Source organism: Gobius niger (genome assembly GCF_951799975.1).
Source record: "Gobius niger genome assembly, chromosome: 8".
Taxonomy (NCBI): Eukaryota; Metazoa; Chordata; class Actinopteri; order Gobiiformes; family Gobiidae; genus Gobius; species Gobius niger.
This window is the reverse complement of record NC_136859.1, coordinates 5,287,862-5,303,427: the sequence shown is the minus strand read 5'-3', so window position 1 is coordinate 5,303,427 and position 15,566 is coordinate 5,287,862. Positions and strand designations below refer to the sequence as shown.

Here is a 15,566-nt window from a genome sequence, read left to right as displayed (position 1 = left end):
ATGGATGGATGGATGGATGGAAGGATGGAAGGATGGATGGATGGAAGGATGGATGGAAGGAAGGATGGATGGATGGATGGAAGGATGGAAGGATGGATGGATGGATGGATGGATGGATGGAAACAGAGCTGTAGGATCTTGTAATGATGAGCCTTCTGTGTCTAATAATAGTACTGCATCTGCTGTGGTCGACAATTGAAGGGCCCTTGGTCTTTTGACTGAAGAAAACCAAACAAACTTGCCTCATGTATCAGAGTGTGGGCGTCTTGAGTGCAGAAGAGGAAGATTGACTAAATATTCAGAAAAGCAATATCCAGGTCTGTTTTTTGACGAGGACATAACACTGACACATCGACATTGGCCAGCGCACTGGAGCGGATACCCTGAGATCCGAGTTGCCTGGAAACTCAACGGCCGTGAGGAAAAACCAAAGAGCAGATTCTCGCCTTGAAACACGACATGAAGTCGGTTGATGCGAGAGACGAGGACGCAGATACAGATTTAGTCAGATAATGGACACTTAAAAGGAAACAGCCTCAAGGAAGAGCCCCGTACGACTCTCTCAAACGTTCATCCGCAGCTAACTGGTCATTACCATCTTCCCCCTGCTGTTAATACCTTTCAAGTTCAAGCGCGCCTTTGTTGTCCGGGCTCCTGCGCGCGGCATCGATCGCCTCACGTCGGGTTACTTTATTTAATTCCGAGCAAATTACCGTCGGGAGAAGTGGTGCGGTTCAAAAAGTGGGGAGGTCTCTCACTCTTGGCTTTTTTTTCGGCGAAGGCGGCTGCGGGGCGAGCCGGCGAGTATCTGAGGGCTCCTTCGCGCTTTAATCAGTCGCGGTCCGATTTGATAATTGACGAGGGTGGGTTTCAGACGGAGATAGAGGAGGCGGAGGATGCTTGGCCCAGTTTCCACAGGCTCCGCGCCGTCGGAGTTTGACAGCGGCTCAAAGGGAAAAGTGCAGCTCTCGAACGCCGGTGGCCCACAAATTATTCAGCATCCGCCTGAGCACAAAGAGGAGAAGCCAGAGGGCAGCAGGCGAGAGAGAGGCGCCCGCAACAGCAGGGCCGGCGTCGGGTTTGTGGGACAGGCCTTTTATCGGGAAACGTGGCAGAGAATTGAATAAAATGATACAGTGGTTTGGGAATGGAAGGGGTTGGTCGTCGCTGTGTGAAACTAAGACAAAAAGTCTTGGTGAAGACGGAAACTGTGGCTATTTATGTCACATGAAGCTTTTACTGTTTAAAGATTTACTCACAGCGGAGACAAGAACTTAATTTTTATTCAAATAAGAGTACAAATACTCTTAGTACATTATAGATACAGACGGCATCTCTGGAATCGCCCATATATGGTCATGTTTGAAAACAGTTAAGGGGGAAAACCATTTGGAGAAAAATCAAAACTTTCTCTGATTATTCAAAAACTTTAACAAACGCTGAATTATGAATATAGTTTTAGACTAAATAAAGATACAAAGACATGGGGAGGAGCAAAGTGGTTCAACAGCCCATAAATACATAAATAACGGAGAATGATAACATGATGCTACATGTTAGCATTGGGCTAATGCTAATGGTTAGCTAGCGCGAGCTGCAACTGCTGTTTTTTCACTTCTACTGAACAAAGTGCTGTGGGAAAATATCCATATGGACCCGATTTACACCTGACTTTATGCGTGATAAATAAGTTCCACCAGAAAATGGCTTAAAAGAGTGAAAAATTGTGTTTCTCTAAAGAGTCTATTTCCCCCCCTCGGCGAAGCCACGCCCCTTTCTATGATGAGATGCCGTCTGTATTTATACATGCGTTTCCAATAACATCACGCATAGTTCCGGCCGCCATTTTAATAGATACAAACGGCATCTCTGAACTCGCCCACATATGGTCATGTTTGAAAACAGTTAAGGGGGAAAACAATTTGGAGAATCTAAACTTTCTCCGATTGTTCAAAAACTACTTTAACAAACGCTGAATTATGAATATAGTTTAAAGATACAAACACATGGAGAGGAGCAAAGTGTTTCAACAGCCCATAAATACATAAATAACGGAGAATGCTAACGTGATGCTACATGTTAGCATTGTGCTAATGCTAACGCTACGCTAACTAGCTTTTTCGCTTCTACTGAACAATCTGCTGTGAATACACATCCATATGGACCCGATTTAGACTTGACTTTATTTGTATGTGATAAAGAAGTTCATATTTCACCAGAGAATGTCTAAAAAGAGTGAAAAACTGTGTTTTCCAGAAGATTCTATTTTCCTCCTCGGCGAAGCCACGCCCCCTTCTATGACGCGATCCTGTCTGTATCTATACTGAAGTACCATTATGCAGTACTACAACATGTAACAATATCTCTACTCAGGATAAAAATGAAAGACGACTGACTGACAGTGTTATTTTTATGTAAACGTAATCATTGCTCAAGAAGAAAACAGTAAAATCACGGCCCCAGAGACTTTTATGTGATAAAACAAATGCAGCACAAACGTAGCAGCTCCGTCTGTCGAGCTAAAGCAGGATTTACTAAAGATCTGCTTCACTCTGAAGAGTAAATTAACACATCAAAGAGAAAACAGAAAACCTATCTGTGATTTTTACAGTTTGTCATGTCGACAGAGTCTCAGAGTCAGTGTTTAAGCTGCTCAAGACGTTAGCATGCTACCGGTTAGCATGTAGCTTCAACCATTGGCAGTTGATTCAAACAACTGTCAGATTTTTGACATAGAGCCTCATTTCCTAGTTATCCAGAGTGTTGTGGATTTTCTTTTTTGATTCATGCAATCCTTATATTTGAAGAGTTTAGTGGTGCTAGGCTAGTGCTAAGCTAGCGCATGTCTATGGTAACTAGTAGCCAGCAATAAAAAACCTCTTCAAAATCATAGGGTCGTCCTCCAAACGTGGCCATGTCTAATTTGTAGAAAGCTCTTTTGTGAATTCCACGTGTAGAAACAAACTACTGTAGATCCGGTAACCGAGCAGATCACTCCGCCGCTGCGTAGCTACAACCAGGAAGCTGATGCTGCTCAAATATTTCAAAAAAATATTCAGTCGACAGACATTTATATGGTTAGTCTGGTGTTATAAGTGATTTGCCTCAGGTGCTCTGTGCTTGGGGTCAGACTGTTTTTAATGCAGGCTACTAGTTACCATAGACATGCACTAGTGGTGGGGTCGCAGCGATATCACACTCTAATCTTGTTCTAAATCCCAAAAACGACCAAAAGTTTAATTCATTTGAAAGTCTAACGCTGTCTCTCACCTGTCCCAAATTTAAAAATCAAAAAGCTTTACTACTAGCAATTATTTATCGGCCTCCGGGCCCCTACTCAGACTTCTTAGCAGAATTTTCTGAGTTTTTAGCCAGCATAGTGCTGGACTGGAATAAAATTATAATAGTGGGTGATTTTAACATCCACGTCGATAATAAGAGTGACAGTCTGAGCAGGGCATTTAGTGCCCTGCTGGACGGGGTTGGCTTCACACAAAATGTGAATAAACCTACCCACTGTCATAAACACACCCTTGATTTGGTTTTAACATATGGGATTGAAATTAGCAACCTAAACGTTCTCCCTCAAAACCCTGCGCTTTCTGACCATTTCCTAATTACATTCAATTTCTTAATAGAAGATTACACTAATCCACAGGATAAAATTAAATTAAAACGGACACTATCTGAAAAATCTGTTTTAAAATTTAAAGAAATTATCCAACCAGTCTTTAACATTACAGAGAATAGCTCGCTTACTAATTTAAATGATAGTGATGAGTTTGTGGACAGCGTTATGCTCACGTTAAAAACAGCCCTTAATGTTGCGGCTCCACTGAAACAGAAACTAATTCGGCCAAGGTGTGTCGCCCCCTGGTACAACGCGGAAACACGAGCGCTTAAGCGGAAGACTCGCAAATTAGAGCGGTTATGGCGCAATTCGCGCACTGAACAATCTCTTAAATATTGGAACAAATGCCTACTCGCATATAAGCAAGCCATGAGGAAAGCAAAAACAAACTACTACTCTTCATTAATTGAAGCAAATAAAAACAACCCTAGGTTTCTCTTCAGTACTGTGGCCCGGCTAACAAACAGTCACAGCGCAGTAGAACCTTCAATCCCTAATACCCTTAGCTGCGATGACTTCCTTAAATTCTTTAATGATAAAATCAAAACCATTAGAGATAAAATAAACGATAAGCTTCCCTCATCTTATCCTGATCTAAACCTAGTTGAGTCATTGACTCCATCTGAAGTCTTAGACAGGTTTATAACTGTAGATGAGGCTGAGGTATCATCAATCATTATGTCCTCAAAACCTTCAACTTGTCTTCTAGATCCAATTCCAATTAAACTCCTTAAAGAAATTACTCCTGAAATCTCAGATACCATATTGAAAATAATTAACTCGTCTTTAGAAAACGGTTATGTGCCAAAGTCCTTTAAATACGCTGTTATCAAACCACTTTTGAAAAAACCTAGTCTTGATCCTGACATTTTAGCCAACTATAGGCCCATATCTAATCTCCCTTTCATCTCAAAAGTCCTTGAAAAAGCAGTGGCTAAGCAGCTTTGCAGTCACCTACGGGACAATAACTTATTTGAAAAATTTCAGTCAGGGTACAGAAGTTATCATAGCACAGAGACCGCCTTAGTCAAAGTTACCAACGACCTGTTATTAGCAGCTGACGCCGGACTAGCTTCAATCCTAGTTTTGTTAGACCTTAGCGCAGCCTTTGACACAATCGACCACAATATTCTCCTGCAGAGGTTAGAATGTGACGTAGGCATCAGGGGAACAGCCCTCTCCTGGTTTAAATCTTATTTATCTGACAGGCAACAATTCGTTAATGTAAACCAAAAGTCTTCACCGTGTTCCAAAGTGTGCTATGGGGTGCCACAAGGTTCAGTGCTCGGGCCAATTTTATTTATACTATACATTCTTCCATTAGGGAACATAATCCGAAATTACAATATAAATTTTCACTGTTATGCGGACGACACACATCTGTATTTATCGATAAAACCAGGTCAGACAGATAAATTAGAAACACTTAGCTCCTGCGTAAAAGCCATTAAGACATGGATGAAACTACCTCCTTCTTAAACCGGACAAAACCGAGGTTATTATATTAGGCCCTCAAAAACTGAGAGAGTCTTTATCTCAACAGATCATCTCCCTGGATAATATTAGCATATCAACGAGCACAACAGTAAAAAACCTCGGAGTTCTGTTTGACCAAGACCTCTCTTTTAAAACACATATAAACCAGGCTTGTAAAATAGCGTTCTTTCACCTGCGCAACATTACTAAAATACGAAATATCCTAACTAAGAGCGATGCAGAAAAACTTATTCACGCATTTGTCTCTTCAAGGCTGGATTACTGCAACAGCCTGCTGGCAGTGTGCCCTAAAAGCTCCCTGAAAAGTCTTCAATTAGTTCAAAACGCAGCTGCTAGATTGTTAACCCGGACAAAGAGAAGAGAACACATTACACCTGTGCTAAAGTCTCTCCATTGGCTTCCTGTTGAGTTTAGAATAAAATTTAAAATCCTGCTCCTCACATTTAAATCCATAAAGGGTTTAGCTCCGCTCTATCTCCAAGACGCTGTCATTCCATATCAGCCAACCAGAGCTCTCTGCTCTCAAAACTCAGGGCAACTAGTAATTCCTCGAGTCTCCAAAATTACTGTAGGAGGCAGAGCCTTTAGCTACCAAGCTCCGGTTTTGTGGAATAAACTCCCAGCCCACGTTAAAGAAGCAGACACAGTCCCTATATTTAAGACTAGGCTCAAAACGTACCTCTTCGAATTAGCTTATAATCAGGTCAGTTTGGTAAAGCACTAACCCACAGCCCGAAGTAAAGCTGCCTCAGGAGAAACACTGCTGTGGGAAGTACGGTCCACTGAGCGCTATCCTCTTCTTCTTACTGCAGACTTTGTTTTATCATGATACAATACTTAATTTATCTGTAGTCTGTTCATCACTATTCACATGGTGTCTCCTGCCCCCCCTCGGGAGTGCCTGTCTAGATCGAATGGAGGAACCTGGGTGAACGGAGGAACTGGCATTCTGGAATCTGAGGACTGGACAGTCTGTGATTGGCCCGTCTGCTGAGGGATCCTTCGGCCCTGGGTCTCTATAGCCTGTCCGTCCATGGGAGTGGATCTCTCCTTCTGTGGTTCTCCCCAAGGTTTCTCTTTTCTCCTGCCGGGTTTTTGAGTTTTTCCTTGCCGTACTGGAGAGTCTAAGGACGGGGGACATCCACGCCGCTCATCGCTATCTTTGGACATTATATTTGCCTGGATTCACCTGAACTTTTAATTGTCATATTTATTGCTGTGTTTTATTGCCTTGATGTTTGTTGCAGCCCTTTGAGGCGACTTCTGTTGTGATATTGGGCTATACAAAACCATTAAACTTGAAACTTGAACTTGAAACTAGCTTAGCACTAGCCTAGCATCACTAAACTCTTCAAATATAAGGACTGCATGAATTTAAAAAAACACATATATATCTCCAGAAATCAACAACACTCTGGATAACAAGGAAATGATATTTTTCTTTTGCAACACACCGTGGAAATATGAACTCAAAACACCTCACGGATGCAAACCTGTTGGTGAAGTTTTCTAGCCTTGACCTTAAAAATCGGGATTTTTTCAAAAACACTGATCGTCTGAAAAGGTTTTTAATAACAAGAAAAACAACTCTTACTCATCAGCTGGCAAAAGCGTAACCATGACCTGTGTGTTCGTGGTGTTGGGGGGGGGGGGGGGGGGTTGTGTGTTGGGGGGGTTTCTTACCAAGGACACCTCTTTCTTCAGCTCCTCCAAATCCTGAGCCTTCTTCCTCTTCTTCGCCTTCCTGCCGTCTTCGGCGCCGCGCTGGAGGCAGAGAGAGAGAGACACGGCCATTAGCATACGCCGGGGCCTGTAGGCTGTCAGCGGACGCCACCCGGCCGCCGCTCGCTTTCACGCTCGCTGCCATGTTATTACAAGCAGAAGGCGGCCGCACAATGGAGCCCGGCCGCGCGGGGGCTTTTACGGCGTCGGATTGGGGGGAAAAAAGCAATCTCTGAAAAAAAAAACGTGAGCCGTGTTGTGGCGGCCTGTTTGTGAGTGGGCGCGCGAGTGTCGGGAACAGTTGGGGAAATGGCGCATCATGGAAATCATTTGGCGCTGTCAGTCTCCTCGCAGCGGCACGTGGAGGGTGACGAGGGGGGGGGGGCACACTGCAAAAAGGAAAAGGATATTGAACATTTAACCTCTTACCCCCTGCCTTGAAAGGAATAGGCCACCGTTTTTACATACTGAGATATGTTCTTACCTTAGCTTTGACGAGTTCTTTAGGACCTGTCTGGTCTTCACCCGTGCCTTCAGTCACGTAAACACAGCACAGACGGCGTTAGCATTTAGCCAAGATAGAAGATAGTAGTTTGAAATCCGTGCAGTACTTCACTTTACTGTGCAGATGCCAAACTACTCCTGGTATTATTACGCCTTACAATATAGTTCCCCCTTTTATCCGCTTAGAAAATCCACATTGTTTAATTTTGAGTAATTATACTTTGTAGTGGAACACTTCACGTAACCATATTTAAATAGGGAAACCGTGGAAGAGCTTGGTAGCTTCTATCTTGACCTGTTTTGGAGCTATAGAGGAGAGAGGGAGAGGCTAAATGCTACGGGTGAAGACCAGACAGGTCCTAAAGAACTCGTCAAAGCTAAGGTAAGAACATATCTCAGTATGGAAAAACGGTGGCCTATTCCTTTAACCAAGCACATTTTCACCAGTTCAGCTTTACCCAAATCAGCTTCTTAGACCAGTGTGACGCCTCATTTGAAAGCTAAGACCTACAAAACCGATTGTAACTTTTTTGTCATGTTTTCGTAGGTTATTTTTGCTGTGTTTGGGCACTTTTTGTCGTTATTGTGTCTTAAAGCGAGTCATCTGCTCTGTGTGTCTCAGAGCTTTAACGGCGAGGGGCTAAACAACGGAGGTTTCCTTGTCCATATAGTGATGAATGTGATAAATAAATGTGCTGTATTTCCCCCATTTCCCATTTAACCACATTCATGTGGAGAAAGTGGCTGTGGCCAGAATACATTTTATATGTTTACTTATATATTTTTCTCAGGTGTGGAGCTGATCAGGCGAGGGAAACGCAAGGAGCGCCGTCTACAGCAAATAGTGCCAAAATTAGCTCTGACTGAATGAAGTAAAAAGATTGCGCAGGTGCCTGAGGCCCCGCCCACTGAGACCCCGCCCACTGGAGCTCCGCCCACAGACCCACGTTACAAAGAAAATGACTCCTATTTATCGTTTATTAATGACTCCGACTTTATCTTTCAAACATCAATATCAGGCAGCAAATAATAAAACCACCTCACGTCTGTTTAAACTTCTCTTCCACATGATTGTGTCGGTGCTTCAGTCGTGTTTATGAGAAGTCACGATAATAAAGTTTGTCCACACGAGGTCAGTGTTCAGACAGAATGAAACGAAGCGTACGACCTGACCCGAGGTCATAACCTCCAGTATCAGCTGCTTCCGTCTGGCAGTAGCTTCTCGTCCCTGATTCTGAAAACCAATGGGCCATGTCTTCTTTTGTGCATCTATCAGACTCTTAAATGGACATTAGAGAACAGCATGGCCTGGGCTTCCAAGTCTTTTATTTGACTAACCAATGTAATATTTTATTTGTATTAATTCATTCATTTATATCATTATTATTTAATATTTTGTACTTGTATAGTTGGTTTGGATGTGTGAGTGCACCAGAGCACACATGAAGCTCCCTCACAGGAAAAATAAAGTTCTTTGAATTAGGGCTGAAACGACTAATCGATTAATCAATGACTAATCGATTATTGAAATAGTCGACAACTGTTTTAGTAATTGATTAATCGTTTTCTGGTTCACACAGACTCAAATAGAGCAAAAATGACATGAAAATGTAGTTTTTTTTTATGAAAACCTACTTTGTTTTTATAGTTAGTGTATGTGGTGTTTTGTACATTGTAAAATACATGATTATCTGTTTGTGTCTCATCCAATCAGAAAGCAGAATTAGCGCCAAGAGCCTCCAGCAAACATTTACTTAAAGTTTACTCCATCAACACATCCTCAAGTGACGCCATTTTAGCTTTGTGTCATACACTTTTTTGAAAAAATAATCGATAGTTGCAGCCCTACTTTGAGGCTTTCCTGCAAAAAAGTGTCAATTCAGCTCAATTCAAAGTGTTACCAGGCTTCACTCGCCCCCTCACTTCTCTTTAGTCATGTTTTTGTCTTGCCTTTTTGTTAAATTTTGACATAACGTCCCTTTTTCACTCTTCTTTTTCATCACTTTTTAGTCGTGTTTTGTCGCGTTATTGTTGCTTTTCCGGCACGTTTTTGTCGCTCTTTTGCAGCGTTTTTGTCACATTTTGGAAGCGTTTATGTTCTCAGCATTTTTAAGCGTTTTTTTGTGGCGTTTTTGCCGCTTTTTTCCTTACTTTCATGCTGCTCTTTCGTGACCTTTTGCATACGTTTTGTCTGCAGTCTGCAGGTGTCGTAGCATGTTACGTTTTTTTCCTCATTAATTGTCCGTGAGAGTAAATACTACGCTGACAGAAAAGACAAAGGGACAGAGGGATATTGTTCATCCAACTACACAATGAAGATCATTTTTTTCACTCAAACTTGGCTGTAAATACTGTTTAAGCGGCGCTAGCCCACAGTTAGCTTTGCCCGTTAGCCTGTTAGCTTCTTCTCCGTGATTCCATTAGTGTGTATTGGTGACTCCGACCCGGTGCAGGGACGAGGAAAGACCCCCCAATCATCCCATTAACACTTGTATTACCCCCAGAGGCACAAAGGAAAGGATTTATTAAGGTACTTTTTACTTAGTACTGCTTTAACTCTGACTGGAGCTGTTTTGGAGGCGCTCGACCATTTTGTGAACCATGAAAAGCTGAATCATCTGTGTTAAGGGAAAGCATCTCTGTGAGTTAAGACGCATAATTGGTTTGTGTCGCCGTCCCTCCCGAGAGCGTCCTTTTTACAGTGCTGCAGTGAATGACAAAGCAAAAGTAATCGGGGGGAAACGCCGGAGAATGTGGCGCGCTGGAGAACAGGCGGCTGGGAATGTGTGTCTGGCACCGCAATTTAGCCTCCACTGCGCGACAGAAGATTACCAGGCTGTCCCGCCGTAAAGCCAAACGCAGGGGCCCCGATGGAGGGGGAATAAAAAAAACAAAATGACGTAATTACGGGAAATAAACGACGAGCGGCGAACGGAGGAGGCGATAGAAAGCGGCACTGAAAAAGAATGAGTCGATTAAAGCAGGCAGAGAACAGATCTGCGCACAGAGGGGGGCAGGACGGCACAGTTTATCCCACACTGGAAAAATAAGACAATATTAGACGATAAACAATGGCAATACTTGTCAGAATAATCACGCAGCTCTGCATTTAGCGTAATGGTTTGAAAAGGGGGGTGTTATCAAGTGCCGCAGCTTCAAGAGGGATTCAAAGCAACGTGAAAGAACTAAAGAACCAAGAATTGTGCAGTTGTAACAAACATAAAATGATCAAACGAATGTCATAAATTCTGAAACACTTGGGCACGTTACCTGTGAACTCCCTCTACGACACAAGCCTCCTGTGCTTCCTCTGCAGCTAAACTCTTTAAAGGAACAGGCCACCGTTTTTTCCATACTGAGATATGTTCATACCTGAGCTTAGACGAGTTGATGCGTACCTGTCTGGTCTTTGTCCGTGTGCTCAGTCACGCAACAAGACCAAAGATGTTGTTAGCATTAGCCTCTCCTCCTCTCGTCTATGGGGCCAAACGGGGGTGAAGTAAGAAGCGACCAAGCTCTTCCACGTTTATCTATTTAAATGCGGTTACGTGAGTAGTTACACGATCCAAGTCTAGTCACACAAAACTAAACGTGATGATTTTCTAAGCGGATAAAAAGGGTGACTATACGTAAAAGGTTCATACTGTCTTCTTTGGTTAAGCCTATTACAGTTTTGTTCTTTTAGTAAGACAGAAGGTTTAGTTTACATCACTTCCTGTGATCTTCCTCAGAAGCGCCACCTGGTGGTGGAGGTGAGATCAGGAAACGTGCACCAACATCTATGAACCAGGCAACGGCGCGTACACCTTATCCCACACCTGGGATGCCGTCCTGGAGAAGGTGTCAGCCAGTAGGGGGCGTAAGCTCTCACTACTGTCTGCACAATCCATGTAAGCTGCCTACGACACGTCACCTCCACCACCAGGTGGCGCTTCTGAGGAAGATCACAGGAAGTGATCGAAACTAGTAGCAGGTAAACAAACCTTCTGTCTTACGAAAAGAACAAAACAGTAAAAGGGGTACTAGAAGATACGGCGTAATAACACCTTACTTCGACGTCCGCGCAGTAAAGTGAAGATATACATGCCCTTCAGTCATGAGACTTTTCCTGTTATGGGGGTCATGTTGAATACCGAAGTATATTATGCAGTACTACAACATGAAACAATATCGAATGAAAGACAATTGATTGATTGACACTCAATAAGAAACAGTTAAAACACGGCCCCAGAGACGCACGCTTATGTGAAGAAACCAGTGAGTGACGTGACGTTAGCATGCTACCAGTTAGCATTTAGCTTCAGCGCAGCTCTGACCTCTCCAAGAGAAAGTCCTGAACCACAAACATCTAGCCTTGGATACAATATGTGACAGAGGTCAGAGCTGAGCTGTTACTGTAGTATTTCCTCAGTGTTTATAGATGTGAACCACACACGTGTTTACCATGTTGAAGCCATTGACAGATGCTACCCGGTAGCATGCCAATGTCTTGAGCAGCTTCAACACTGACTCAGACTGAGACTCTGTCGACATGACAAACTGTAAAAATCACAGAGAGAGTTTTGTGTTCCCTCTTTGATGTGTTTGTTTAGTCTTCAGAGTGAAGCAGATCTTTAGTAAATCCTGCTGTAGCTCCACAGACTGAGCTGCTACGTCTGTGCTGCATTTGTTTTATCACATAAACGTCTCTGGGGCCGTGTTTTAACTGTTTTCTTCTTGATTACGAGAAGATAAAAATGCCACTGTCAATCTGTTGTCTTTCATTTTCATTCTGAGTAGAGATATTGTCACATGTTGTAATACTGCATAATCCTATTTCGGTATTCAAAATGGCCGCCGGAACTATGCTTGATGTCATTGGAAACGCATGTATTACTGCGTGGACGACGAAGTGCTCCTAAGGTGTTATTACGCCTTACAATATAGATCCCTTTTTACATGCTTAGAAAATCGACATGTTTAATTTTGTGTAACTGGACTTGGATCATGTAACTACTCACGTAACTGTATTTAAATAGGGGAAAACGTGGAAGAGCTTGATCACGTCTAACTTCACCCCCGTTTGGCCCCATAGAGGAGAGGAGGAGAGGCTAAATGCTAACAACATCTCTGGTCTTTTTGCATGACTGAGCGCACACATAAAGACCAGAGAGTTATGCATCAGCTCGTCTAAGCTCAGGCAAGAACATATCTCAGTATGGAAAAACAGAGCCTGTTCCTATCGATTGATTTTCTCTAAAACCTCCAGTCTCCCACATTTACCCTTTTTATTTCCGCTCAGACAAACTGTTTTCATGCGGATTTGGACACTTAATATTTGCACAAGGACTCCCTGGTCGAACAAACTGTTGTGAATGTTGATTTTGTGACATTTTCCTGAGATTTCCAAACTGGGCTGTTCATTGTTGTTGAATTGATTGTGAAATAAATAAATATTTTCATCTCCTTTTCTTTGTAAAAAAATAAGGCACAACACACCTAAAATCAATATCTGTCTCTGGACCTCGCAGAGCCGCATCTATAACTTCTGGTTCTAGTCCCACCCCCCTCCCTCATGTTAGCGTCTCTATACTTAGTGTATCTTTGTACCAGAGACCATGTATTAAAGGCACTAAAGGTCATTAGTTGTGAATGTGTTGAATGCAGACCTTCAAAATATTGTTATGGCAATAAATGACACAATAACCATATCACAAGAGGTCACAATATATCGCAAAATCATTGGGGAAACACAAAGTAACATCAAAATCTGCAATAATGTAATGGAACATACTCTGTCAGGATGGTTTGACAATGTTGTTATTGTAATATTCAAGACTTTAGCTAATATTACTCATAAGTCTCATGTTGTGCAGATTAACCCAGCACTGAGAGGTCACAGAGTAATGAAAGAATACACCACTGCTTCCCAAAGTGGAGTCCAGGACATTCTGAGGGACCTCAGAGGCAGGGCCCCCCAAAGCTTGTCTTTAACACAGTAAAACATACTGAATACAGCATATGGAAAAACATGTGAAAGGACAGTTGCACATATTGCTAGGATATAACTTTGAAACTGTATTTCGACCTGCTGTCCTCTGTATTTGGTACATTTGTTTTATTTCTAAGCTGTAAAAAATCACACCCTCCTTTGAATAGAATTAATTATTGTCGGGGGCCCCTTTGATCATTGGACCCCAATGCTCTGGTCTTGGGGATCTTTTTATTTGCAAAAACACATAATGTTAAAATGGAGGAAAGCAGCACTTGTAACAAACACAGCTTATTTTTTATCTAAACTCTGTGTTAAATGTTTTTATGTTTAATGTTTATTGAAAAAATCCTAGTTTATGAACCTGTTTTACAAACAATGGCCATAAAAACTATTCTGATTCTGAATTTCCCCTGTTTATCCAAATTACTTTATGTCCCTGCAAAATGCTCCTCAGAAACACATGAGCAGAAGTTTCAGATAACATTCAGGCTGACCTCCATCACAAATGTCAGACTCAGCATTTCGAGAGCGCAGTAACTTTCCAAACATGTGCCGCGAGTCAGTGTCCAAAAGCTGAGACGTTCTGCGCCGGCTGCAGCAAAGCAGCTGCTGAGTGTCAATAACAACCACACAGAGCACATTTACGGTCGATACAATATTTAATTTAAAGCATTACTTGGATTCACTGCTGTGCGAAACCAACATCACTTCAAATTGAAAATGATGAAGAAGCAAAAACTCTACAAGCGTGTAAGTCCAAGTCCTAACACTTGGTCTGGATCGAGCAGCTTCTACATCGTTACCTCAAAAATAAACAATTATCACAATCCAAAGGTTAATTTTTGGAACAAGGCGGCTTACCCCTCGACCCATGGCTCCAGCTGAAGTCAGATGCAGCAGGGAATGGATAGTGGGAGTCACTGGGGGCTTTTTTGGGGGCTGCTCTCCCCAGCTCCTGTCCCCCTGGCCTGGGTAACCTGACCCGCCGCCGGACACCCCAGAACCCTCCCTCCCACCAACACTGTCCCAGACTCCACACATGTGCTCACAGGGAGAAACATAGGACCCTAATAATCACTCCTTTACTGCTCTGGAATTTGGATCGGTCATTTCAAAAGAAAAAAAATTAACCTGGAGATTTGAAATACGACAAAGACACAAGTCAAAGGCGATATTGATCTTGATCCTTTGGCAAAATGACTCCAAACCTATACTCAAAATCAGCACAAATCCCAATAATTCAAATTTATGAGTCATTTTAATCAAAGAAAAGGCACATTTTGAAGTATTATTGACAAAGCCTCCACAGCCGTACCGTCATTTTCTTACTCGCCACATTCTCCTAAATCCAATTCATTTCTTAAATTTAAAATGAATCAAGCTGGTTTCCAAAGGTTTAAAGGAACAGGCCACCGTTTTTACACACTGAGATATGTTCTTACCTTAGCTTTGACGAGTTCTTTAGGACCTGTCTGATCTTCACCCGTGCCTTCAGTCACGTAAACACAGCGCAGACGGCGTTAGCATTTAGCCTCTCCCTCTAATAATAATACCAGGAGTAGTTCGAAATCCGCGCAGTAATCTTCACTTTACTGTGCGGATGCCAAACTACTCCTGGTATTATTACGCCTTACAATATAGTTCCCCCTTTTATCCGCTTAGAAAATCCACATTGTTTAATTTTGTGTAATTATACTTTGTAGTGGAACACTTCACGTAACCATATTTAAATAGGGAAAACGTGGAAGAGCTTGGTAGCTTCTATCTTCACCTGTTGGAGCTATAGAGGAGAGGGGGAGAGGCTAAATGCTAACGCCGTCTGCGCTGTGTTTACGTGACTGAAGGCATGGGTGAAGATCAGACAGGTCCTAAAGAACTCGTCAAAGCTAAGGTAAGAACATATCTCAGTATGGAAAAACGGTGGCCTATTCCTTTAACCTCTTAACTCCCGCCTGAACCGAGAGGATCTTTTTCCTCACGTCATCAGATTTTTTTTCCAGCATTTTTTTTGTTGGGTATTCAACTCATTTTTGTAAGTTTTTTTTGTCATTTTTTCGTCAATTTTTTTGTCAATTTTTTATCACATTTTTTATCACATTTTTGTCATTTTTTCGTCAATTTTTTGTCAATTTCTTGTGACATTTTTGCCACTTTTTCATCAATTTTTCGTCACTTTTTGTCACATTTCCATCATTGTTTTCGTCTCAGTTTCGTTGCTATTTTCACACCTTTTTTCTA

At 42.3% G+C, this 15,566-nt stretch overlaps 1 protein-coding gene across 1 annotated transcript in view; it reads right to left on the bottom strand.

The window, feature by feature from the left end:
* The window catches only part of atp1a2a (ATPase Na+/K+ transporting subunit alpha 2a), a 213,653-nt gene extending 199,427 nt beyond the window's left edge, over positions 1-14,226 (bottom strand). Inside the window, exons 1-2 of the mRNA XM_079561009.1 lie at positions 14,190-14,226; positions 6,812-6,892 (exon numbers count right to left, since the gene is read on the bottom strand). Of these exons, the coding sequence (XP_079417135.1) occupies positions 6,812-6,892; positions 14,190-14,201 (93 nt within the window). The 5' untranslated portion in view covers positions 14,202-14,226. The remainder of the gene's footprint in view (positions 1-6,811; positions 6,893-14,189) is intronic.
* Between the last annotated feature and the right edge of the window lie 1,340 nt (positions 14,227-15,566).